This window comes from Coloeus monedula (genome assembly GCF_965178545.1).
Source record: "Coloeus monedula genome assembly, chromosome: 31".
NCBI classification, from domain to species: Eukaryota; Metazoa; Chordata; class Aves; order Passeriformes; family Corvidae; genus Coloeus; species Coloeus monedula.
Window position 1 is genome coordinate 83,166 of NC_138811.1, and position 21,911 is coordinate 105,076.

Genomic DNA, 21,911 nt, shown 5'->3' on the forward strand with positions numbered 1-21,911 from the left:
GTGGGTGGGGTCCCCATTAACTCCCCCTCCCCAGTTGAAGGCACCCCCCCCCCAAAATCTCCCCTGGGGTGGGGGGAGGGGGGTCAATGTCCCCCCAAACCCCTCTGGGCAGGTCAGGGTTAACCTCCCCCCCCCCCCCAAAAGCCCCTCCCCCTCCACACTCCATAAGTACCTCTCGGGGCACTTTTTTTGGGGCTCAGGATGGCGAGGCCGGGACTCCCTTGGTCCTTCCTCCTCCTCCTCCTCCCGCTCTGCTGCAGCCCCCCTGCGCCCCCCCCCGCCGCTGCCCCCCCGTGCGGGCTCCGCAGCGTCTCGGTGGGGGTGGGGGCCCTGGGTTTGGGGTACCCCTCCCCTGAGACCGTGGTGTTCCGCTACTGCGGGGGGGGCTGCCCCGCACCCCCCACCCTGCACGGGCTGGCGCTGGGGGCTGTGCTGGGCCCCGGGGGGGCCGGGGGGGGTCCCTGCTGCCGCCCCACCCGCTACGAGGATGTGGCGTTCCTGGACTCGGGGCTGCGCTGGCAGCGGCTGCCACGACTCTCAGCAGGGGCCTGCGCCTGCCTGGGGTGAGCCCCCCTCGAAAATACCCCCCCGACTCCCCCTTGCCACTCCCCCTCAAAAATAACCCCCCCCTCCCCCCAAAACCTCCTCCCCGTCTGTCGGGGGGGGGGGTTTTGGGGGGTCCCTCCCATCACCCCCCACACCCCCAAAAGCACCCCCTGGCCATCAGCTCAGGGGGGTTTGGGGGTTCCCCAAAGGCTCCTCCTCCAAGCTCCCCCAAAACAGCCCCCCAAGAGCCAAGTGTGGGGTGTCAGTGTTTATTTTGGGGGCGGGGAATCCTGGGTGTCCTCAATAAACACTGGGAGGTCGCTGAGAGGGTCTGGAGGCGTCTCTGGGGTGGAGGAGAAACAGACACAGAAACGGGTTGGGGCAGATTTGGGGGGGTCTTTCCTGGGAGGTTTCGGGGTCCCTGGGGATGTTTAGGGGATCCAGGGAGTTTTTAAGGGGGTCGTGGATGGGTTTTGGGGAGCTTCTGGGCACAGTTTGGGGTCTCAGGAGGATTGGGGGGCTCAGAACCTGCTGGGGGGGCTCTTATCGTGCCACGCTCTCCCCAGAAGGGGGTGGTGGGAAGAGTACCGGCACGGGAAATTAGGGAGTTCTGGGGGGGTTTGGGGGGTTCTCACCGGAGGGGTCATTGCGGAAGATCAGGGCCACCCGGCGGCCCCGCGGCACCCGGAGCCCCCCAAAAAACGATTCCTCATCCGGGAGGATCTCGTGAGTGAACTCGTACCTGGCAGCGGCCCTGGAGGAGATCGGGGGGTCAGGGGGTCCTCAACATCACCACAGGGGTCCCCAAAACCCTCAGGGGGGGTTGCACAGGGCTGCCCCAAACCCACCGGAGGACGTAGAGGGACCCTGGCTCCAGCAGCAGCTCCAGCCAGTCCTGAGGGTCCTGGAGGCTCCGGAGCCGCAGGACACTGGGGGACAGCAGCGACACCCCCGCGATGGTGCAGCCGCAGAACTGGGGGGGGGGGACACACCTGAGACCCCTCAAAAACCGCCCGAGGACCCCAAAACTCCGCCGCCCGAACCCTCCAAACCCACCAGGAACCCCCCCGGGACCCCCCACCTTGACGCTGTCCACGTGCGGCCCCACGCGGCCCCCGGGCAGGAGGTCGAGGACGTGGGCGCTGGGCCGGGGGGGGCGGCGGGGGGGGAACGCGGGGGTCACCCGGAGCAGCAGCGCCCGCCCCGCGCCCCCCCGCAGGCCCCGCTCCGTCTCTCGGTACCCGGTGATGGCCTGGGGAGGACAAAGCGGGCGATGAACTCTGACCTTTGACCTCAGAATGACCCCTGGTCCGGTCAGGGACTTTCTGTGACGCTCCCCACCAGAGCCCCCCCCCGACCCCCTCTGACCTCCTCGACCCTGAGCCCCCCGACCCCTGTCACCCCCAAACTCCTGTGACCTGGCCCCCCTCACCCCTCTCACCCGGTCCCAGTGGTCGTTCTGGTACCGCCCCCGGCCCAGCCCCGGCTCCACCTCCCGCAGCAACTCCGCCGCCTCCTCCTCGCTCACGAAGCCGCCCCGGACCAGCGCGAGCCCGCGGAGCCGCCGGGCCACCTCGGGGCTGCTGGCGCGGAGCAGCGCCGGGTCCGCCTCGGCCTCGGGGCCCAATCCCGCCCCGGGACACCCCGAAGTGGCCCCGGGAACCCCCGAAATCGCCCGGGACCCCCCGAGGGTCGCGGCGACCCCCGCCCGCCACAGGCCGCGCGCGCGGTGCATGGCGGGAGTGCGGCGGTCGCCGCCGGGCGTCTCGAAGGCTCCGGAGCTGGGCGCGGAGGGCGCCGCCTGGCGGCCTGGAGGACTCGGGCAGGGGTTCACAATGTCACCCCCACCAAAACCCCCCCTCCCCCCAAACCCAGAGCCCTTCCCGGGCTCCCCCCAGTCTCTCACTGTCCCCCCCAAATCACTCTGTGACCCCACAAATGCTCCCATGTAACCCAAATCCTCCCTCTTCCCCCCCCAGCGCATCCTGGGCCCCCTTCAATCGCCCCTCCCAGCCCCCAGCACCACTGACTCCCCCCAAAATCCCTCCAGGACTCACTTGGGTTCCACAGCCCTTTATTTCCACACAGCAGGGGCGTTCCCAGAGCTCCCCCACTCCAAAGGGGTGCCCCAATACGCCCAGGGAAGGTCTCAGGATGCCAGCGGGATTTGGGGAGGCCCAGAGGGGCTGTTGGGGGGCTCCTTCTGCACCAGCCGGGGCTCGTCCTCGCCGCGTGGTGGGGGATGCACCAGTACCTGGTCCAGAAGCCCAAATTCCTGCGCCTCCACCGGGCTCAGGTACCGATCCCGCTCCATGGCAGCTTCTGGGGAGGCACAGGGGGGTCAGGGAGACCTCCAGGGGAAACTTGGGGGGTCCTGCAGGACTTTGATGGGTCCCTCACTGCGGATGGGCAGCGCCTGCCCCTCGAGCGTAGAGCCCGCAGCTCTTGAGGGCTCAGGGAGGACCCTGGGACATGTGGGGGTCCCAGGGGAATGCGGGGGTCCCTCACCAATGACGGGCAGTGGCTGCCCCGTGTGTTTGGCATAGAGCCCATTGATCTGGCGCTTCAGCTGCAGGATCTCCTCGGCCTGGATGGCGATGTCGGTGGCCTGGCCCTGGTTGTGGGGTTTGGGGGGGCTCAGGAGGGTCTGGGGGAGTCTGAACCATCTCCAGCCCTGCCCACAGCCTTGCGGGCATGCCCACACATTCCCCCCAGTATCCCCTGGGGGATCCCAGCACATCTCCCCCCACCCAGGGTCCCCCTTTCTCCCTTCCAGGCATCGGCCCCCATCTTTTAGAGCCCCCTCCCCACACGCACAACACGGGGAACGCGCCCCTCCCCATTTCTGTGCTCCCCTCGTTTCAGGGTCTCCCCAAGCCCTTCCCCCCTTCCCCACAATTGCTCCTCCAGCTTCGAGCACTGCCTGCCGTGCCCCGAGCCCCCTGCCCACCGTACCCGGGCCCCCCCTGAGGGCTGGTGCACCATGATGCGGGCGTTGGGCAGCGCGTGGCGCATGCCGGGCGCGCCGGCCGCCAGCAGCAGCGAGCCCATGCTGGCCGCCTGCCCGACGCACCACGTGCACACCGGGGTCAGCACGTATTGCATCGTGTCGTAGATGGCCAGCCCTGAGGTCACCGAGCCTCCTGCGGGGGGAAAACCCCATGAGGGACACCCCAAAAACATTCAAACTCCTACAGGGACCCCAAAGAGCCACCACAGCCCCCAGGACCCCCAGCGCCCACAGGGGTGTATGTGGTGAGGGGGAATCACTGAGATGCTCCTGGGGGGAGGACAGGGTTCACAGGGGCATCCCCAAACCCCCTGCAGGACCCCTGAACTCCCCCCTGGGATCCCCAACCTCCTCCAAGCCATTAAAACTCCACGGACACCCCAAAGAGACGCAACAGCCCTGGGACTCTCAACCTCCCTCGGTGGCCAAGGGAGGGTCACCAAGCCCCTGATGCGGGCAGACACCCCCTTGGTGACACCCCTAAACTCTCCTTGACCCCACAAACTCCCCCAAAACCCCGCAACCCTCCCCTTTCTGCGCCCAGGGAGAGGGGGTTTGGGGTCCACGATCCTCTCCACGTGGTTCCATCTCCCCTTCTCCCCCTTTCAGACCCTGCACGCCTCCCCCAAGCCCCCTCCTCTGTCCCGCAGCCCCTCCCCAGCCTCACCAGGGCTGTTGATGTACATGTGAATGGGTTTCTTGTTGCTCTCAGACTGCAGGAACAGCAGCTGGGCGATCACCAGGCTGGCCAGGCTGTCATCGATCTGGGTGGTGCCGCGGGGGGGTCAGGGGGTTCCCAGGGCTCCCGGGGGCGGGTCTGGGGGTCCCCGAGCCCCCCCCCCGGGGGTACCCACCGGCCCCATGACGCAGACGATGCGCTCCCGCAGCAGCCGCGAGTAGATGTCGTAGGCTCGTTCCCCCCGGCCCTGGGGGAGAAAAGAGGGGTCCGGGGGTGGGTCTGGGGGCGTCCGGGAAACAAGGGGGAGGCTGGGATGGGGCTGGAAGTTTGGAGGATCGCGGGGTGCTCTGGGGGAAAAGGAGGGGGTGTCCGGGGGTGCTGAAGGGGGTCGGAGTGGTCTGGGGGGCTCGGAGGGGTCTGGGTCGGGTCAAGGGGGTTTGTGAGGGTCCGAAGGGGGTCGAGGGGGTTTGGGATCTCCGAGACCACCTCCCCACTCACCGTCTGCTCCACCACGATGGGGATGAGGGGGGGGGCGCGGGTGGGCACTGTCCCGTGCAGGCAGCGCCGGGCGCCGGCCCAGGCCCGGCGGAGGGAGCGCTGGGGGGAAATGGGAGAGTCACCGAGACCCCCGAGACCCCTCCCCAAAACCAAGAATCACCCCCATAAAACCCCCCAGAATCGGGATCCCCCCGAAATCGAGACCCTCCAAACTGGGACACCCCAGGACCGGGACTCCCCCTGGGTTCGCCCCGGACCCAGAAAACGCCGGAACTCTCACCCCGAACCGGGACCCCCGGACCCCCCCCCCCCCCCCCGCCCCCTCACCGCCACCCCCGGCCCCATCGCGCCCCGGAAGCGTTCGGAGGACACGTGACCCGCGCGCACGTGACATCTCTTCCCGCCGGCCGCGCCCCCCCATGGCCACGCCTCCTCCAAAGCCCGCGCCCCTCTGTGGGCGGGCCCATGACGTCACGTGACGCACATCGGGACTACGTTTCCCACCGTGCTCGGCGGCGCGGCCGCCATGACACTGCCGGATGCTGCGCTGGGGGCCCCCCCTCTCACCTGTGGCCCGCCCGGACCCGGCACAGCCCTACGGACCAATTTTAGGCGTTTAAAGATCCGGTACCGCCCCGCGGAAAGCAAGGCCCAGGAGTTCCCGCAGGCACATGTTGGGCCTCCCGGTCCTAATGGCCCCACGGCGGGACCCCCGTTTCGTTCCCCGATTAAACCCCTCGTTCTCCTCTTCACAGCGCTAATTAACCCCCCCGGTAGCGCCAATTAGGGAGGAACGCCCTGAAAACAGCCCAGCGATGACGTCACGCCACCGTGACGTCAAGAGACGCCTCTGCCGCCAGGGACCACATCTCCCGGTAGCCCTCACAGCCCGCGGCGCGATCACGCCCCCGCGCTGATCGGCAGCCGCGCTGGCCAATAGCGTTTCGCCAGCTCCCCGCGAGGCCCCACCTTCCCTACCCCCCTCAGGAAGCGCTGATGGACGCACGGAACAACCAATGATGCGAGGGAGGGGCGGGGCTTGTATGGAGCGACGAGCGACTTAACCAACCAGTGTGCGCCGGCGGAGGCTGGAAACCAATAGGAAGAGAGGGGCGGGACCGACGCGGGCGGCCCCGCCCGCCGCCGAGGCGGGTAGCAACAGTTGCCCCGGTGAGGGACCAGGGAGGCCGCCATAGCCACGGTCACCGTGGCGACCGCGCTCCGGCCCGGCCCGGCCCCTGCCGCCGCCGCCCCCCGCTCCGTCGGGCCCCGCCGGCAGCAGCAGCCGCGGCACCGGGGGCAGGCGGAGCCCGCGCGGGGCCCCGGCGGCGGCCGCGGGCAGGTGGGTCCGAGCGGCGCCGCCAAAATGGCGGCGGGGGGGTGAAGGGGGGAGCGGGGGGGGGCAGCGGGCCTGGGCGAGGAGGGCGGGGCTTGAGCGCGCCGCGCGATTGGCGGGCGGGCGGGCCAATGGGGAGGCGGGGCGCGGGGCGGGAGCCAATGTGGGCACGCGGGTCGCGCCTGGACACGCCTCCTCCCGCTCGGTGACGTCACGCGCGAGTCGTGACGTCACTTGCGGACATCCAGGGGGCGGAGTCTTGTCGTGACGTCACGCGGTGGGCGTCACATGCGGGGGTGGCATCACCCCTTTTTTCCGTGCGGTGACGTCAAGCGCTGCACTGACGTCGCTCACCCATCGCCATGATGTCACCCCCCCAGCCGTCGCCATGGCGACCCAGCCCTCATACGTCACTGAACTGACTGCGACGACGTCACAGCAGCAGCAGCCCCCGGCCTCGGCACCGCCCCCCGCCGGCACCGCCCCTTTTGGGGCGGAGCTGCCAGGAGGCACCGCCCCCGGCGCGCCCCCCCCGGCGCCCCCCGCGCCCGCGCCCCCTCCCCAGCAGTTCATCGTGGTCACTGTGGCGGGTGAGCACCCCAAAACCGCCGCGGTTTGCTCCAAAAACCCACCCTCCCCGCACCCCCTGCTTTTGGGGGTGACCCCAGAACTGAGGGGAAGGCAAAAGTCTGACCCGAGTGTGCCGTTTTTGTCCCCAAAGCAGAGGGGCTGCGGCCCCCGGAGGGTGCCGAGGGCAGCCCCGCCCCCCCCGCGCCCCCCCAGCCCGGGCCCAGCCCCGGGGGACAGCAGGTGCGAAAAACGGGAGGAAAACTGTGTCTTAATTGGGACTGGAGTGGGGTGAAATGTGGTTAAAATGGGCAAGAAGCAGGTAAAATTTAGATAAAGTTGTCCAAAAAGGGCAGGAATGGGGTGGGAGTGGGGTTAAAGTGGACTGGAATGGGGTAAAATTGAGCTGAAGTGGCCCAAAATACACAGAAATTGAGCTGGAATGGTGGTGGAATGAGGTGATATGGGATGAATAGGGACAAATTTGGAATAAAACTGGGGTGGACTGGGGCAAAATGGGATGAAAAGGGTGAGAACTGAAAACAAGAAGGGTGAAATGGGGTGGACTGGGCTGGAACGGGGCAAAATGGGTGTGGGACGGGTTAAAAGTGGTGCTGAAAAGGGTTAAACTGGGGTTGCCAAGTGCCCCAAGAGCTGAAACGGGGGTGCCCCCCCTGTGCCCCCAGCGCTCCCCAGCCCCCAGCGCCACGGCCGCCCCCAAGCCCGGCCCCCCCCAGGAGGTGAGCGGGGGCCGTTCGGGGGGGACGGGGGGTGTTGGGGGGTGCCCCCCGCTGACCCCCCCCGGTGTTTTTCTCCCCCAGGTGCAGCAGCTGCCCCCGGTGCAGCACGTGTTCCCCGCGCCCGTGTCCTACGTGGAGGGGGGGGATGGCTCGTACCCCCCCGGCGCCATGTGAGTGCCCCCCCAGCCCCCCACCCCGCAGCCCCTCGGAGGGGTCCCCAGGGCTGACTGACCCCCCGCCATCCTATGTTTCTTCTCCCGCAGCCGCTCGGGCTCGTTCCCGTTCACCGAGACGCCGCTGTTTGGGCAGAACTCGGGGGGCTACTTCGAGGGGGCCGGGGGGGCTGCGGTGCAGCCCAGCCCCCCCCCGCCGCCCCCCCCCCCGGCCAGCTCGCAGGCCCCCCCCGCCAGCGCCCCCGTGCCCATGTATGTGGCGGGGGGACAGATTTTGGGGAGCCCCCCCGCCCCCCCTCAAGGCAGCAGCGGGACCCCCGGGGCTCCCGGCGGAGGCACCTACGTCATCCAGGGGGGGTACATGGGGGGGGGGGGCGCGGCCTATGCTCACACCACCCGCGCCTCCCCCGCCACGGTGAGAGCCCGGCATGGGGGGGGGGGGCGGGATCGGGGAGAGGAGAGGACATGACTGTCTTGGGCGCAGGGGGCTTTGCCTGAGGGGCCTGGGGGGAAATCAGGAGCTTTGGGAGGGGAAAAGAGGGGATTTGGGAAGGAAAAAAAAAAGGAGGGTTGAGGGGTCAATTGGAGAGTTCGGGCAAAATGAGAAATGTAGGGGGAGTGGGAGATTTGGAGGGGAAATGGAGATTTGTGAGGGAAATACTAAGATTTTGGGAAGAAAATTGGGAGCTTTGGCCTCGGGGACATCCCTTTGCCACAAACAACACCCTCCAATTATCTCTTCGCACCCCTCAGTATTTCGGGGCAAAACCCGTGAGGAATGGGGCTCTGGGGGTGGGTGTGGTGCTGGGGGCGGGGTCGAGGGGGCTTTTGGGGTGCAGGTGACCCTCCTCTTGCCCCCTGTAGGTGCAGTGGCTGCTGGACAACTACGAGACGGCAGAAGGGGTGAGTTTGCCCCGCAGCGCCCTGTACTGCCACTACCTGCTGCATTGCCAGGGCCACAAGCTGGAGCCCGTCAACGCCGCCTCCTTCGGGAAGCTCATCCGCTCGGTGTTCATGGGGCTGCGCACGCGGCGCCTCGGCACCAGGTCAGAGCCCCCAAGAACCCCAAAATCGCCCCCAAAAAGCACCCCGAAATCCCGCAGGAAGCGGAGCCGCCACAGCGCCCCTGCAGGTCACACGGCGCCATTGCAGCGCACGCCTGCACCCCCCGCCTCCGCGCAGGGGAGATCCCCGAACTGCCCCGGGGAGACCCGGCCCCCTAAATCCCTCCGGCCCTCCCGTTTTCAGGGGGAATTCGAAGTACCACTACTACGGGCTGCGCATCAAGGCGGGGTCGCCGCTGCTGCGGCTCGTGGAGGATCAGCAGCACCTGGCCATGCGCCAACAGCCCTTTGCCCAGAAACAACGGTAAGGGGTCCCCCGAACCCCCCTCTCCGAGCCCCACAAAACCCCGCTGACCCTCCCCCTTTTCCCTCCCCCCACAGCCTCAAACCCGTGCAGAAGGTGGAGGGGGGGGTCACCAATGGGGTGTCATCGGGCCCAGCCCCCCCTGGCGTCCCTGACATCAGCGCCCAGGTGCAGCAGTACCAGCAGTTCCTGGGTGAGCACCCCCACAGTTCTGCACCCAAAAAGCAGCCCTCCTCCCCCCCCCGCGATTTCGGGGAACCCCCCTGACCCCCGGATCCCCTCAGACGCCTCCCGCACGCTGCCGGAGTTCCCCGAGATCGACGTGCAGGGGAAGGGGCTCCCCGAGGGCGCAGGGGCCGAGGACCTGCGCGTGTTCCAGCAGCTCTACCGGGAGCACTGCGAGGTGGGAACCCCCCTGAACCCCAAAACAACCCTGTCCCCGCATCCGGGCCACCCTGACCCCACTGTGCCCCCCCCGAAGGCCATCGTGGATGTGATGATCAACCTCCAGTTCTCGCTGGTGGAGACGCTCTGGAAAAGCTTCTGGCGCTGCAGCGGCGAGACCGAGGCGTGAGTGGAGGGGGCCCCCAAATTAGGGGGGGTTCTGCGGGCTGGGGGGACCCCGGGGTGCAGGGCAGGCCGGAGGACATGGGGGACAGCAGGATTTGGGGGTCCGTGGGTGTGGGAGTGCTGAGGACACGGGGGTTCCTCCTGGTGTGGGGTGTCTGAGACCCCTGGGATTTGGGGGTCCCCGGGATGGGGGGTGCAAATGGCTTTGGGGCTGCTGGGGTGGGACATGGGGGTGCTCTGGGGCTACTGGGGGTCCCCCCAGGTTTTGGGGTGACCCCGGCCCCCCGTCCCGCAGGCAGGAGGAGGCGGAGCGGCGCCTGCCCCGACGGCGGCTGCTGCTGCTGGCCCGGCACGAGCCTGTCCTGCGCTGGGTGCGCGACTGCGACCACGCCCTGTACCAGGGTCTGGTGGAGATCCTGGTGCCCGACGTGCTGCGCCCCATCCCCAGTGAGCCCCCAAATCCCCCAGAACTCCACAAATCCAGCATGGACCCCCAAAACCCCCCAGGAACCTCCCTAACCCAGCACGGCCCCGAAACCCCCTCCGGCCGGATCCAGCTTTACTTAACTGCTCCCAGGGAGAATCTGCACCCCCAAACCTCCACCCAGACCCCCAGAAGTTCCTTGTGGCCCCTCAAGGGCCCCCCAGATGAGCCTCCCTGGCCCCCCAAATGTCTCTTTTGCCTCCTCTTTCCAGGTGCCTTGACTCAGGCAATTCGTAATTTTGCCAAGAGCCTGGAGAGCTGGTTGGGGAACGCCATGGTCAGCATGCCTGAGGAGATGGTCCGTGTCAAGGTGGGCTTTGGGGGGTCCCTGGGAGCTTTGGGAGGGGTTTTGGGGGGACTGCGGGGGGGACCATGAGGAGCACAGTGTGGTTGTGAGCGGTCTATGGAGGGTTTGAGAGTCTTAGTGTTGGGGTTTGGGGGGTTGTGCTTGGTTTTGGGAGGCCTGGGGGGAACCCTGGAGTGGTTTGGGGGTTTCAGAGGGTCATGGTGGGTCACAGAGGGTTTTGGGGTGCTGTGCCGAGCTCGGGAGGGCTCTGGGGAGGGCTCTGAGAGTGCCTGGTGCCCTCCTGAGCCCGCAGTTCCCCCGCAGGCAGCAGCGGCTGGGGCCTTCGCGCAGACCCTGCGGCGCTACACGTCCCTGAACCACCTGGCACAGGCGGCACGAGCCGTGCTCCAGAACACGGCCCAGATCAGCCAAATGCTCAGCGACCTCAACCGCGTCGACTTCGCCAACGTCCAGGTGGGGGGACCCCAAATGGGGCTGGGGGAGACTGGGTCTGCTCCATCCCTGGATCCGTGGGCTCTTCCCTCAATCTCCCAGGAGCAGCGGCCTGGGTGTGCAGTGCCTGGAGCGGGGCTGGGGGTGGTCTTGGGGTTCATCCTGACATTCCCGGTTCCATGCCGTGCCCCATCCTACAGGAGCAGGCGGCCTGGGTGTGCCGCTGCGAGGCGCGGGTGGTGCAGCGCCTGGAGCAGGATTTCAAGGCCACGCTGGGGCAGCAGCACTCGCTGGAGCAGTGGGCGGCCTGGCTGGACGCCGTCGTCGGCCGTGTCCTGCGCCCGCACCTGGGCACCCCCGGGCTGCCCCGCGCCGCCAAGCTCTTCCTGCTCAAGTGGTCCTTCTACAGGTGAAGGACCCCCAGAAACCACCTCAAATCCCACACACGTCTCAACCTCCCCTGCCCACTCCCAATCCTCCCTTCCTCCTGGAAGCGCCTGACCATCCAGAACCCCCCCAATGCCCCCATCACCCTCCTGCATGGCCCCCTGGCCCCCAGACCCGCTGACCCCGCTGTGCCTCCCCAGCTCCATGGTGATCCGGGACCTGACCCTGCGCAGCGCCGCCAGCTTCGGCTCCTTCCACTTGATCCGGCTGCTGTACGACGAGTACATGTACTACCTGGTGGAGCAGCGTGTGGCACGGGCCCGGGGCACCTGCCCCATCGCCGTCATGGGCGAGGTGGGCGTAGGTGGGGCACGTGGGGGGGCAGGGGGGCTCAGGGCAGGTTTGCAGCCTCACCTGGATCACCTTGGGGAGTAGATCAGTGCCTCATCAGTGTCATGGGCACAGGGCAGCTTTTAGAGGGGTTATGGGGGGGTGACCCCCAACACCCCTGAAACATCCCCAAACTTGACCGCCCCTCCTCCTTTCCTCCCCCTCTCCCCAGTTTGCCAACCTAACGAGCTCCCTGAACTCGCAGGACCCTGACAAAGGTGCGTGACACCTCCCCATCCCTGCACGCTCCCAGCAAGGTGGGGGGGGCAGTTAATTCTGGGGCAGGAGTTTATTTTGGGGTGGTATGTTAATTGGGAGATTCAATTCTGGAACTACTGATGGCAGCCCCCCACCATCACTGGTTTTTGGGGGGGAGGACCACCCTTCCCCCAACCCCCTCCCCACACTGTTCCTCCCACCCAGACGAGGAGGAGGAGGAGGAGGAGGAGAGCGATGAGGAGCTGCCAGCTGAGCTGGGGTTGGGGGGTGGCGAGGGGCCCCCCGATGCCCTGGAGCCCCCGCTGGAGCCCCCCCTGGACCCTCCCCCGGCCAAGCTGCCCCGCGCCGACCCCCGCGGGCTCTTCGTGCAGGCCCTGCCCTCGAGCTGAGCCCCCCCCGCGCCCCCCCGGGGGGGACAATGTGCCTTAAGTGATGCCGGGACCGTGCCAAAGCCCCCCCGGTCCCCCCGGGGGGGGGGGGGAAGGGACCCGCAGGACTTGGGGATGGCCCCTCCCCCCGGGGGGGATGGGGATCCTTTGGGGGGGAGGAAGGGGAAGCCCGAGGGGGGAGGTGAACAAAGACCACGGGGACCCCAGGCCGCTGCCCCCCTCCCCCCTGCAGTGCCAACCCCCCTCCCCCGCTGCCTTACGCCCCCTCCCCCCGCATGTCGGGGCCCCCCCGGCCCCCCCGCGCTTCGCCCCTCCCCCCCCCGTATTAGATTTTGGCGTTTTCGATCATTTTGTGCTTTGTGCCCCCCCGGGGGGAGGGGCCGTGTCCGTGGCCGCCCGTGTGGAAATTAAGCCAAACCTGGAATTTGGGGGGGGGGGCGGGGTCCTGGGGGTGAGTTGGGGTCCCCCCTGCCCCCCCACCGTGCCCCCCGCCCCTCCCCCTCCTTGCAGACGCTGTTTTTTACCTTTTGTAGCTTCTTTGTAAAAGGAATAAAAACCAACTGCGGTGTTCACCCGGCCCTGCCTGTGCCAGGGGGGCAAATCCCAGATTCACCCCAACTCCAAACTGAAAATCCCCAAATCCCAGCCCAAAACCTGCCCTCAAAAGCCCAGAACAAGCCCCAAATCCCAGTGAACTGAAGTGCCAAAATGTGGAAATGGGAATTTTATTTTGGGGAGGGGGGGGTTGGAGGTCCAAGGGACCCCTCCCCACCCTGATAAAACACTGAATGGCAAAAGGAGAAAAAAAAAAAAAAACAAAACAGAAATGAAAATCAAAAAAAAAAAAAAGAAAACAAATGGCCCCAAAGCAGGGGCTCAGGTCTGTGTCCATGGCCGGGAGCGGTGCCGCTGTCACAGCACGATCCAGGTGTAGCGCTCGTTGTCCGCCAGAACCTTCAGGGAACAGCCTGGCGGGGGGAGGAAAAGCAGCGATAGGGAGGGGCAGGACCCCCAAACCCAGGCACCAACCCCCTCAACTCCCCCTCCCAGGATGGCCCCAGACTGCCCCAGCCCCCCTGGGAACTCCCAGATCCCCACCCACCTCCCTTGGACACCCCTGGGACTGTCCCAGGAACCCTCAGACCTCCCCCGGGGCCCCCCTGGTCACCCCAGACTCCTCCAGGACTCTCGTCTGACCACCCCAGGATGCCCCCAGCCCCTCCAGGTAGCCCCCCCCCCCCGCAGAACTCCCCCCCAGCCCTCCAGACCCCCACCCTTGTGCAGGGCCTCGTTGGTCATCCTGTGCACGCCGCGGCCGGGCCCCTCGGGGACGAGCCAGCGCATCACGGTGTCCACGCAGCCCTTGCGGTACGAGCTCCACACGCTGCCGCTGCCACGGTGGGTTGGGGGGGCTGGGGAGGCCCCCTGGCCCCCCCCAGACCCCCCAAAGGGCACCCTGGAGTCCCCACGGGCACTGTGGCCCTGCAGCATTTGGGGCACCCCGAGTGCAGTCGCTGCCAAAGGGGGCTTGGGGAGGTTGGGGGGGTGGTCCCTGAGCCCTTCCAGTTCCACAAACTGCTGCAGGGGGGCCTCACCCGGCACCCCCAGAATGGAACCAGCCCCCCCAAACCCACCTGAGCATCACAAATCACCCCCAGACTCCCCAAATCACCCCCCAGACCCTCCAAACCTTCCTCGAGACCTCAAACTCACCCATGGCCCATCCAAATCCACCCCAGCTCACCAAAACCCCCCTGTGAGAGACCCCCAAATCACCCCCAGCTCCTCTAAGCCCCCTCTCAGCCACTCAAAACACCCCAAAATCACCCCCTCCTCACCTGGTCTGCCCCTTGACCTCCGTGAGGTCCCCAACACCCACGGTGGCGAAGGTGCCACTGTTGAGGTCCCAGGCGACCTTGAGGCTCGTGTGGTACGTCCTGGGTCTGGGAAGGGGGGAGTGAGCACCCGAGAGGGTTCTGGGGGGCTTCGGGACCCCCCCACCCCTCTCACCGGAGCTGCCCCTCCTCGTCGGGGGAGGGGAAGGCCAGCAGCAGCAGCCCGATGTTGATCACCACCTGGTTGGTCTCCGGGCACACCTGGGGGCACAGAATGGGGGGGAGAAGGGTGAGGGTGACCCCCCCATTCAGGGGGATCCCATGGGGGTCTGGGCAAGGCCTAGGTGGGTTTTCGGGGAGTATCCCAGGGGTGTTTGGGGTCCCGCATCATTGGGATGCACAGGGGTGGCACAGGACAGAGAAGCTAGCATGGGGGGCACCAGGAATTTGGGGTATCCCAGGGTTCTGGGGGCTCTGGGGGGGCTCAGGGAGCTCTGGTGGTCCCGGCACCTCGAGGATGACGATGTCGTAGTCGCTGAAGGAACAGAACTGGCGGGACCAGGCGGCGTCGTTGCGAATCACCTCATTAATGACGTACTCGAAGTCCAGTGTGAGCTGCTCTACCGTCAGGTACTGCCCCTGGGGGGGCCCGGGGGGTCACCGCGGCTCTGCCCGCCCCCCCACGCGGGTTCCTGGGGGGTCCTTGTGGATCTGGGGGGCCCCCTGAGCCCCACCTGGGCCTTTGCTCGGTCCCGCAGCGGCCTCAGGCTGCGGCCACTCAGGTCGGTCACCACGAAGGGCAGCGAGATCTTGTCGTCCTCTAGGTCTGGCGGGGGGAAGGGGTCAGGGGTCACCCCAATAGTGGGGGGACTCCAGGGGGCACCCCCAGCTCCCCACTCACCCTCGGGGGGCTCCCCGGGCTCCAGCACATAGCGCAGTTTGGTGTAGTTGACGTAGCCAGGCTCGGGGGAGGTCCCGGGAGGATGTGACTCCCCCAGGGGGCTGCCGGGGGCTGGGGGGGTGGTCTCGGGGGGCAGCCCGCGGGGGGAGGGTGGGGGATCATCTCCCCCATCGCCGTGAGCCCCCCCAGGCCCTCCCCCAGCACCCTGAGCCCTCCGGAACAGGTCGGCCACGAACTCCTTGGCCTTGGCCACGGCTGGGGAGGGGAGTGCAGGGGGGAGGTCTGGGGTTTGGGGGGGTCCCGGGGGGGTCTGTGCGGCCGGGGGGGCCCCCCCAGCCCCCTCCAGCTCCTCGAGGGGGTGGGGGGGGGCGTTTTCCCCCCTCCGGTTGGGGCCTGGAACGTTCCGGCGCTCGTAGAGGATCTGTCGGGAGCTGCTGTCGCCTGTGGGGGGTGCGGGGGTCAGGGGGGCCTGGGGGGCTCTGGAGGGTCCTGGGGGGGATCAGGGGATGCCGGGGGGTACCCGGGGGTACCTGCGGGGTGCACAGCGATGGCACAGGCCACAAGGGAGAAGCTGGTGTTGAGCAACACGACGTGGTCCTTGCGCAGCTGGAACGCCGGCTGGAAGGTGGGGAACGGATACACCACCTGGAACTTGGTGTGCAGCAGGAAGCCGTGGCGCAGGCAGGCGGGGGGTGCCTCACCTGGGGGTGTGGAGGGGTCAGGGGGGGGCACCCTGGACTGGGGAAGCCCCAAACATTCCCCCCCACCCCCCACCAAAAAACCCCGACTTGCTGCTCAGCATGGGAACGGCCAGTCCGAGGCTGAGGTGGGCACAGGGACCCCCCTCAGCCAGGGCCAGAGGGCCGGGGGGGGGTCGGGGTCTCACCGGGGGGTGCGGGGGCCCGGCGGCAGGCAGGGCAGTGCCGTGGTGGGGGCACGGCCACGGCGCTCACGTAGATGTCCCGGTGGTTCTCGTCGCTCATGAGCATCATGTTCACCTGCAGCCCCGGGGCCGAGCGCGTGCTGGGGGGGCACGGGGGAGGATCAAGGGGTCACCAGGGGCTGGGCAGGGACGTGGGAGGGGTCACAGGGTGCCACCCACTTGAAGCCGAAGACGATGACCTTGTCGCTGTCCCCCGGCCACTCGCACACGGTCAGGTAAAGGTCACTGTAGATCTCCTCGTCCTGGAACAGCCGCACCTGGCGCACCTGGGGAGGGCCATGAGTGGGCAGGGGTTCCCCAGCGGTGTCCCCAGCGGTGTCCCCAGGGGTACCCCTACCAGGCGCAGTTTGCTGTGCACGTTGAACTCCCACCAGTACAGGTGGTACAGGTAGAAGGAGAAGTCGTCGTCCCCAGAGCTGCTGGTGTAGGACAGGACGTAGCGGCCACACTTGGAGAAGCCCAGGAAGATGTGGCTGGGGGGACACGAGGGGACGTGGCGGGACATGAGAACACAGGCTTGGGGACAGGGACATAAGTATGAAGGGACACACGGACACAGTGACAGACACAGAGACAAAGGGACAAAGAATCGGGGACAGGGACACAGGAATGGAAAGACACATGGCTGCAGTGACAGCCACATGGACGTGGCAACGGGGGACACGGACACAGGCAAAGAAAGGGACGATGGGACAGACAGACATAGGGACATAGGGGTGGGGACAGATGGACATGGGAATGGGGGGACAGGCGGTCATGGAGACATAAAGATGGGACCAGGAAGATGATGAAGACGGACGGAATGGGAGGACAATGGACATGGCAGGTGGGGAACACACACAACAAGGATCACCCCAGGGCCCCCAGAGAGTTGGGGTCCCCCTCACCCCGCCCACAGAAACTCCTCGTCCACGATGCTCTTGAGGGTGACGCAGACGCGCGGTGGAAGCTTTCGGAACAGCCGGGGGGAGAGCTGCCCACTGAGCTGGGGGGCACGGGGGAGTCAGGGACCCCCCAGCATCCCCCAATAGCCCCCACAGGTGGGAAGAGAGCTGAGCTGGGGGGCCACGGGACGGTCAAGGACCCCCCTAGCACTCTCCAAAGACCCTCACAGCCGGGAGGAGCTGCCCACCAAACTGGGGGGACACGGACCCCCGAACCCCCAAAACCCTCCCAGAATCTCCCAACACCCCTCAAGAACCAGGGCAGAGCTGAGCTGGGGGGGCACTGGTGGGTCAGAGGCCCCCGAACACCCCAACACCCCCCACAGCCGGGGGGAGCTGCCCCCTCAGCTGGGGGGGCACGGGGGGGGGGTCCCTGCAGCCCCTCAGCCCGTGACCTCCAATCCCTCAGAGAACACCCCCCAGACTATGGCTCCCCCCGAACCCCCGACCCCTCAGCTACCACACAGGACCCCCCCCAACTCAGGGCACCCTCAGGGCCTCCTCAGAGCCCTCACTTCCTCCCGCAGGGTCCCCCGCCATGTCCCCGATCAGGATCCCCTCAGTCCCCCCGTTCCTCCCTCAACGTCCCCTCACAGAGACCTACGACCCACCTCAGGGCCCCCTCAGAACCCCCTCCCTCAGTTTCCCCCCCCCTACCCCGTCCCCTCAGCCCCCCTCCGCTCACCCGGACGCGGTCGAGCTGCCTCACGAGGTGCTCGCGGCGGCCTCGGGGCGCGGCGCCGGGCCCAGCCCCCCCCGCCGCCCCCCGTTTCCCCCCAGGGCCGCTCCGCTCCGCTTTCGAGCTCGGCGCCATTTTCCCAGACCGGCCGCTTCCGGCGCGCCGCACGCCGCCGCCGCCCCGCCCACACCGCGCTCCCAGTGGCCGCCGGCGCAACGCACGAGCATCTGATTGGCTGGCTCACCCGTCAATCCCAGCGCCCCCCGCCCCCACGCGGCAATATGACCAATGGGAATGCGGCGGCCGCAATGCGATTGGCTGCTGTCCGCGCCCGTCCGTTCTGGCGGGGTTGCCATGGAGACGAGGGAGCGGCGAGGGCAGGGCCCCTGTTGTGATCGACAGCTCGGGGACACCAAAATCCGCGTTTTACTTCTTAAAAACTTTTATAATTTGTGAGAGCGCTCGGAACAGCCCCTCCCCTACAGGCACTTGGGGGGCATCCGCTTTGGTGGGGGGACACGGGGGGTGGGGGAAAAAGTGCTTGGGGGGACACGGGGACCCCCGGGGGGGGGGAGGAGCCAGTGTCACCCTGTCATTGGGAGGGGTCGGAATCACCCCTCACCGGAGGGGGGTCAGTGTCACCCTGTCATTGGGAGGGGTCGGAATCACCCCTCACCGGAGGGGGGTCAGTGTCACCCGGTCATTGGGAGGGGTTGGAATCACCCTGTCATTAAGCAAGGGGGGCGGGGAGGGGGGTCAGTGTCACCCTGTCATTGAGGGGAGTCAGTGTCACCCCGGGGGCGTCGGGGGAGATGTAGCAGCTCTGATCCCTGTGATTGTCACAGTGGGGATGGGGGGGGGGTGTTCCCAGAGCCCCCCCCAAAGCAGGGGGAGAGGTCCTCTGAGCTCCCCAAAACCCTGCGTGGTCCCAGCCCCAGAAGGGGAGGCAAGGCGGGGGGGACTCATCCACGGAGCTTTTGAAGCTGGAAGAGAAGAGAGGGATGAGGGAGGGGTGGCAGGGGGTAAGGGGGGCCGGGGAACCCCCAAATTCCACCCCCCGGGGTCCTCACCTCACTCTCCACCAGGTTCCGCTTGTACAGAGCCTCTTTGGCTGCCTCCTGCAGGGGGGGAATCGGGGGGGGGGGGGCAAAATAGCACCCAGAGGGATGGGGGACAGCAGGAATTAGGGGCCATCAGGGTTGGGGAGGCACCAGGAGTTTGGGGGTCACATCAGGAATTTGAGGGTCACCAGGGTGGGGGGGCAACAGGAATTGAGAGGGGGGGGGGACAAATTGAGAGGGTACAAAGAACTGGGGGCATCACCAGACTTGGGAGTCTCCAGGGTTTGGGAGAGCCCAGGATTTCGAGGGGGGGCACCAGGATTTGGGGGGGGCTGAGGAGGGTTTGGAGGGGCACCAGAAATTTGGGAGACACCAGGGTTGGGGGGGAATCAGGAACTGGGAGGTCCCAAGGTCTGGGGGGAGTCCAGGATTTCTGGTGTGAGACCACCAGGATTTGGGTGTGTCGAGGAGGGTCTGGGGGTGTCCCCCCGGTACAGGGTTCCCGGTTTCAGGGCTCACCCGCTCTCCCTGGGTGCCGAGGCGCCGCGCGGCTTCCGTGTAGAGCCGCAGGTGCCGCTCCAGGTGCTCCGTGTACTCTGGAACCGGGAAAAACCAGGATACAATGGGATAACACACAGGGATACACTGGGAAAAACCAAGATAAACGAGGCTTTTGGGGCACGGGGCAGCCCAAGCCCCCTCTCACCCGTACGGAAGCGGGGGTCCCCCCCCTGCAGACGTGTCCGCAGTCCCTGGATGCGCCGGAGCAGATCCTGGTGCTGCTGCCGCAGCTCGGGGGGCACCGGGCACCCAGCGCGGCCAAACGGCACCATCTGAGAAGGGGGCAACAAACAGGGGGGTCACAGCATCCCCGGGGGGTCCCTGGGCTTCCCTGTCCCCCCAAAGCGCCACCACCTCCCTCTCACCTTCCTCTCCAGCCGCTCCCGGTCAAACAGCAGCAGGCTGAGGCTTGGGAATGTCGGGACGGACCTGGGAAGGGGGACCAGGGAGGGGGGCACATGATAAAAAGAGGGGGGCGGGGGGGAGGAGACCCCTGAAAAACCCAGTTCGGCCCTGGGACATTGGGGGAGAGGAATAGGGGGCCCCGGGGGGTCCCAGAGCTTTCCACCCCCAATTCCCATGCCAATTCTTCCCCCATAATAACCTGCCCCTGGAATTCCCTGTGGAATTCCCAGTCCTCCCCCCCCCCTCACCTGTTGCTCGGGTCCTTCTTCGGGGCTGCCACAGACAGTTTGGGAACGGCGACCTGAGCAAGAGTTCTGGGTTATTTAACCCAGGCTGACGGCTTCCGGCCGATCCCAGGGGATCCCGGCGGGTTCCCGGCACTCACCGTGGCCTCGGCTCCCGGCTCCAGCACCAGCCAGCGCTCGGAGCGTGGCTCCAGCTGCCGCTGCGCTCCCAGCGGCTCCCGGATCCGCACCCACACCTCCAGCTGCCCGCCCGTCTGGCGCCGCCCGTCCAGCAGCTGCGGAACACCAGGAATAGCACCAACAGTGGGGATGGAGGGAGCGGGAATGAGCCTGGGGGATGGGGAACGGTGGGAATGCTGGGGGTGGGAATGTCCTGTGGAAGTGGGGAACACTGGGAAGCACCGGGATCAAAAGGGAGGCACATCTGGGACCACCAGGAAGCGTCAGGATTGGGAATGCCTGGGAAGCCCCCTCACCTGCAGCTGCTCCCGGAGTTCACAGGCCCCTTCCAGCCCCTCGAGCCGCAGCTGTGCGGAACCCAGAGCCCGCTCCGGCCGGAACAGCCCCCTGCGGATCAGGCCGAGGGGTCGGGATCGCCTGGATCCAGCCGGGATCCCGACAGCAGGGGGGGGTTACGAGTCCCTGCCCTACGAACGTCCCGAAGAAATCGGGAATTGCTGCACTTCAGAGTCACCTTCCACCCCCTCTGGCACCTCTTTACCCAGACACGTGGATTTTCCAGCTCATGTTCCCCGCTTTCTATGTCTTTCTCTGTGTTTTCTCTTTCCTGTGCTATTTTATGTATTTTCTGTGTTATTTTCCATATTTTCTGCATTTCCCACTGTATTTTTCACATTTCCTGTGCCGTTTTCCCTGTTTCCTGTACTTTCCACATTTCCTATGCCACTTTTCCTATTTTCTGTATCTTCCATATTTTCCATGTCATCTCCTCAGTTATTTCCTACATCTCCCATACTTCCTATGGGACTTCCCAGGAGGTTTCCCATGTTATTCCCTCCTCCCTCTCCCCAAAGTCACCCCCGTACCCTTTCTGGGTCACCTCGAACTTAATCCCGCGGGAGCTCAGGAGCCTGCGCAGCCCCCGGTGCCCCCGGAGCAGCCGCAGCCGGAACCGTGCCCGGAATTCTGGGGAGGGGGGAAGAGAGTCAATGATAATCCCCCAGGGACATCCCAGCCCTGGTGACACGCCCCCCCACCCCCCCAATTCCCAGGATTTACCAGGACAATCCGTGTTTTTGACGACATTGGTCTTGTCCCGCTGTGCCTCCTCCTGTAGGGGGGAATCAGGGACACCGGGGGGGGGAAATATGGGGGATCCCAGGGGACCCGAGGGGGCACTGGGGACACAGCGGGGGGGGGACACAGGGGGGGTCACTGGGGGTGCCACTCACCGCACTGGGGTGGGGGAACTCAAAGCGCACGAAGGTGTCCAGGTCACCGGGGGCCACGCCTGGGGGGACACAGGGCACCAGGTGTGCAGGGGCCCGGCAGCTGCACCTGCCCTGGTCCCTGTTCCCAGCTCCCCATCCCCCATTCCCAGTTCACCCAGTCTCTCACCTGGCGGCACGGGGAGACCGATCCCTCTCTCTATTCCCAGCTCCAGGTCGCTGCTGCTCAGCTCCGGGAACATCCTGCAGGGGAGGGGGGGGCAACAGGGGAACGTGTAAGACCCCCCCCAGGTGAAACCACCCCCACCCAGGTGAGCCCCCCCCCCTTACTTGACTACACTGAAGGTTCTCTGCTCATAGCGGGGTTTCGGGGGGGGCCCCCCCCGGCTGTGCTCCCTCCTCAGGGTCTCCATATGCCGCCGGCACTCCTCGGCCAGTGCCTCACACCTGGGGGGACACACCTGGACAGGTGACTCCCCCCCCCTCCCCCCTTCCCCCCGGCATCGGGATTACCCCCCCCCCCCCAGGATCAGCCTCCTCTTCCTCAAGGGAGGAGGAAGATCCCATCTCCCCTCCCCCCAGACCTCACCTGGTGGTCTCTGAGATGTTCCCCAGCTGAGCGAATTGTCGGGAATAGGTGAGACACATCTGGGGGAACAACGGGAACGGGAGGGAAAGGAGAAGGAGGAAGAATGAGGAAGAAGGCAAAAAAGGAAAAAGAGGAGGAAGAAGAAAAGGAGGAAGAGAAAGAAGTTTTCCACATCCATCCGGTATCTTGGAGCCCCCCCCTCTATGGGGTGCTCCCAAGTCTCCTCAATTCCTGGGGATACTCC

The 21,911-nt window shown here is 66.7% G+C and overlaps 5 protein-coding genes across 9 annotated transcripts in view; 1 reads left to right on the forward strand and 4 right to left on the reverse strand.

The window, feature by feature from the left end:
• Positions 1-571: 571 nt before the first annotated feature.
• Positions 572-2,304, reverse strand: ALKBH7 (alkB homolog 7). The gene is made up of 5 exons (XM_082299457.1): positions 1,988-2,304; positions 1,628-1,798; positions 1,395-1,519; positions 1,182-1,300; positions 572-889 (listed from the first exon to the last, which is right to left on the reverse strand). The coding sequence occupies exons 1-5, from the start codon at positions 2,279-2,281 to the stop codon at positions 816-818; spliced, it is 783 nt and encodes a 260-aa protein (XP_082155583.1). The 5' UTR covers positions 2,282-2,304; the 3' UTR covers positions 572-815.
• Positions 2,305-2,603: 299 nt separating this feature from the next.
• CLPP (caseinolytic mitochondrial matrix peptidase proteolytic subunit) lies at positions 2,604-5,115 on the reverse strand. Its single transcript, XM_082299428.1, has 7 exons — positions 5,061-5,115; positions 4,734-4,832; positions 4,411-4,482; positions 4,224-4,320; positions 3,502-3,689; positions 3,055-3,160; positions 2,604-2,868 (listed from the first exon to the last, which is right to left on the reverse strand). Exons 1-7 carry the CDS (start codon positions 5,076-5,078, stop codon positions 2,696-2,698), a joined length of 753 nt encoding a protein of 250 aa, XP_082155554.1. The 5' UTR covers positions 5,079-5,115; the 3' UTR covers positions 2,604-2,695.
• A 786-nt stretch (positions 5,116-5,901) lies between these two features.
• Positions 5,902-12,665, forward strand: RFX1 (regulatory factor X1). 4 transcript variants are annotated; one of them, XM_082299462.1, is made up of 18 exons: positions 5,902-6,075; positions 6,450-6,659; positions 6,791-6,879; positions 7,323-7,376; positions 7,458-7,546; positions 7,640-7,964; positions 8,414-8,595; positions 8,798-8,917; positions 8,995-9,110; positions 9,202-9,320; positions 9,399-9,487; positions 9,783-9,934; positions 10,184-10,281; positions 10,582-10,731; positions 10,911-11,119; positions 11,298-11,451; positions 11,660-11,705; positions 11,911-12,665. In XM_082299462.1, the coding sequence occupies exons 2-18, from the start codon at positions 6,458-6,460 to the stop codon at positions 12,093-12,095; spliced, it is 2,379 nt and encodes a 792-aa protein (XP_082155588.1). In that variant the 5' UTR covers positions 5,902-6,075; positions 6,450-6,457; the 3' UTR covers positions 12,096-12,665. The 4 variants fall into 4 exon arrangements, with proteins under 4 accessions (XP_082155588.1, XP_082155589.1, XP_082155590.1 ...); XM_082299463.1 differs by having other exon boundaries at positions 6,794-6,879; XM_082299464.1 differs by lacking the exon at positions 7,323-7,376.
• Positions 12,666-12,813: 148 nt separating this feature from the next.
• Positions 12,814-17,532, reverse strand: DCAF15 (DDB1 and CUL4 associated factor 15; the record flags this gene model as incomplete). 2 transcript variants are annotated; one of them, XM_082299284.1, is made up of 13 exons in its annotated part: positions 12,814-13,063; positions 13,370-13,485; positions 13,934-14,038; positions 14,106-14,191; positions 14,441-14,569; positions 14,665-14,756; positions 14,832-15,272; positions 15,362-15,532; positions 15,718-15,854; positions 15,934-16,040; positions 16,112-16,247; positions 16,662-16,759; positions 17,404-17,532. In XM_082299284.1, 13 exons carry the CDS (start codon positions 17,530-17,532, stop codon positions 13,008-13,010), a joined length of 1,803 nt encoding a protein of 600 aa, XP_082155410.1. In that variant the 3' UTR covers positions 12,814-13,007. The 2 variants fall into 2 exon arrangements, with proteins under 2 accessions (XP_082155410.1, XP_082155411.1); XM_082299285.1 differs by lacking the exon at positions 14,441-14,569.
• Positions 17,533-17,885: 353 nt separating this feature from the next.
• The window catches only part of CC2D1A (coiled-coil and C2 domain containing 1A), a 7,015-nt gene continuing 2,989 nt past the window's right edge, over positions 17,886-21,911 (reverse strand). Inside the window, exons 11-24 of the mRNA XM_082299314.1 lie at positions 21,668-21,852; positions 21,409-21,525; positions 21,248-21,321; positions 21,082-21,140; positions 20,909-20,960; positions 20,716-20,815; positions 20,146-20,236; positions 19,810-19,944; positions 19,673-19,725; positions 19,385-19,448; positions 19,165-19,291; positions 18,978-19,054; positions 18,468-18,515; positions 17,886-18,380 (exon numbers count right to left, since the gene is read on the reverse strand). Coding sequence (XP_082155440.1) covers positions 18,360-18,380; positions 18,468-18,515; positions 18,978-19,054; positions 19,165-19,291; positions 19,385-19,448; positions 19,673-19,725; positions 19,810-19,944; positions 20,146-20,236; positions 20,716-20,815; positions 20,909-20,960; positions 21,082-21,140; positions 21,248-21,321; positions 21,409-21,525; positions 21,668-21,852 — 1,203 coding nt within the window. The 3' untranslated portion in view covers positions 17,886-18,359. The remainder of the gene's footprint in view (positions 18,381-18,467; positions 18,516-18,977; positions 19,055-19,164; positions 19,292-19,384; positions 19,449-19,672; positions 19,726-19,809; positions 19,945-20,145; positions 20,237-20,715; positions 20,816-20,908; positions 20,961-21,081; positions 21,141-21,247; positions 21,322-21,408; positions 21,526-21,667; positions 21,853-21,911) is intronic.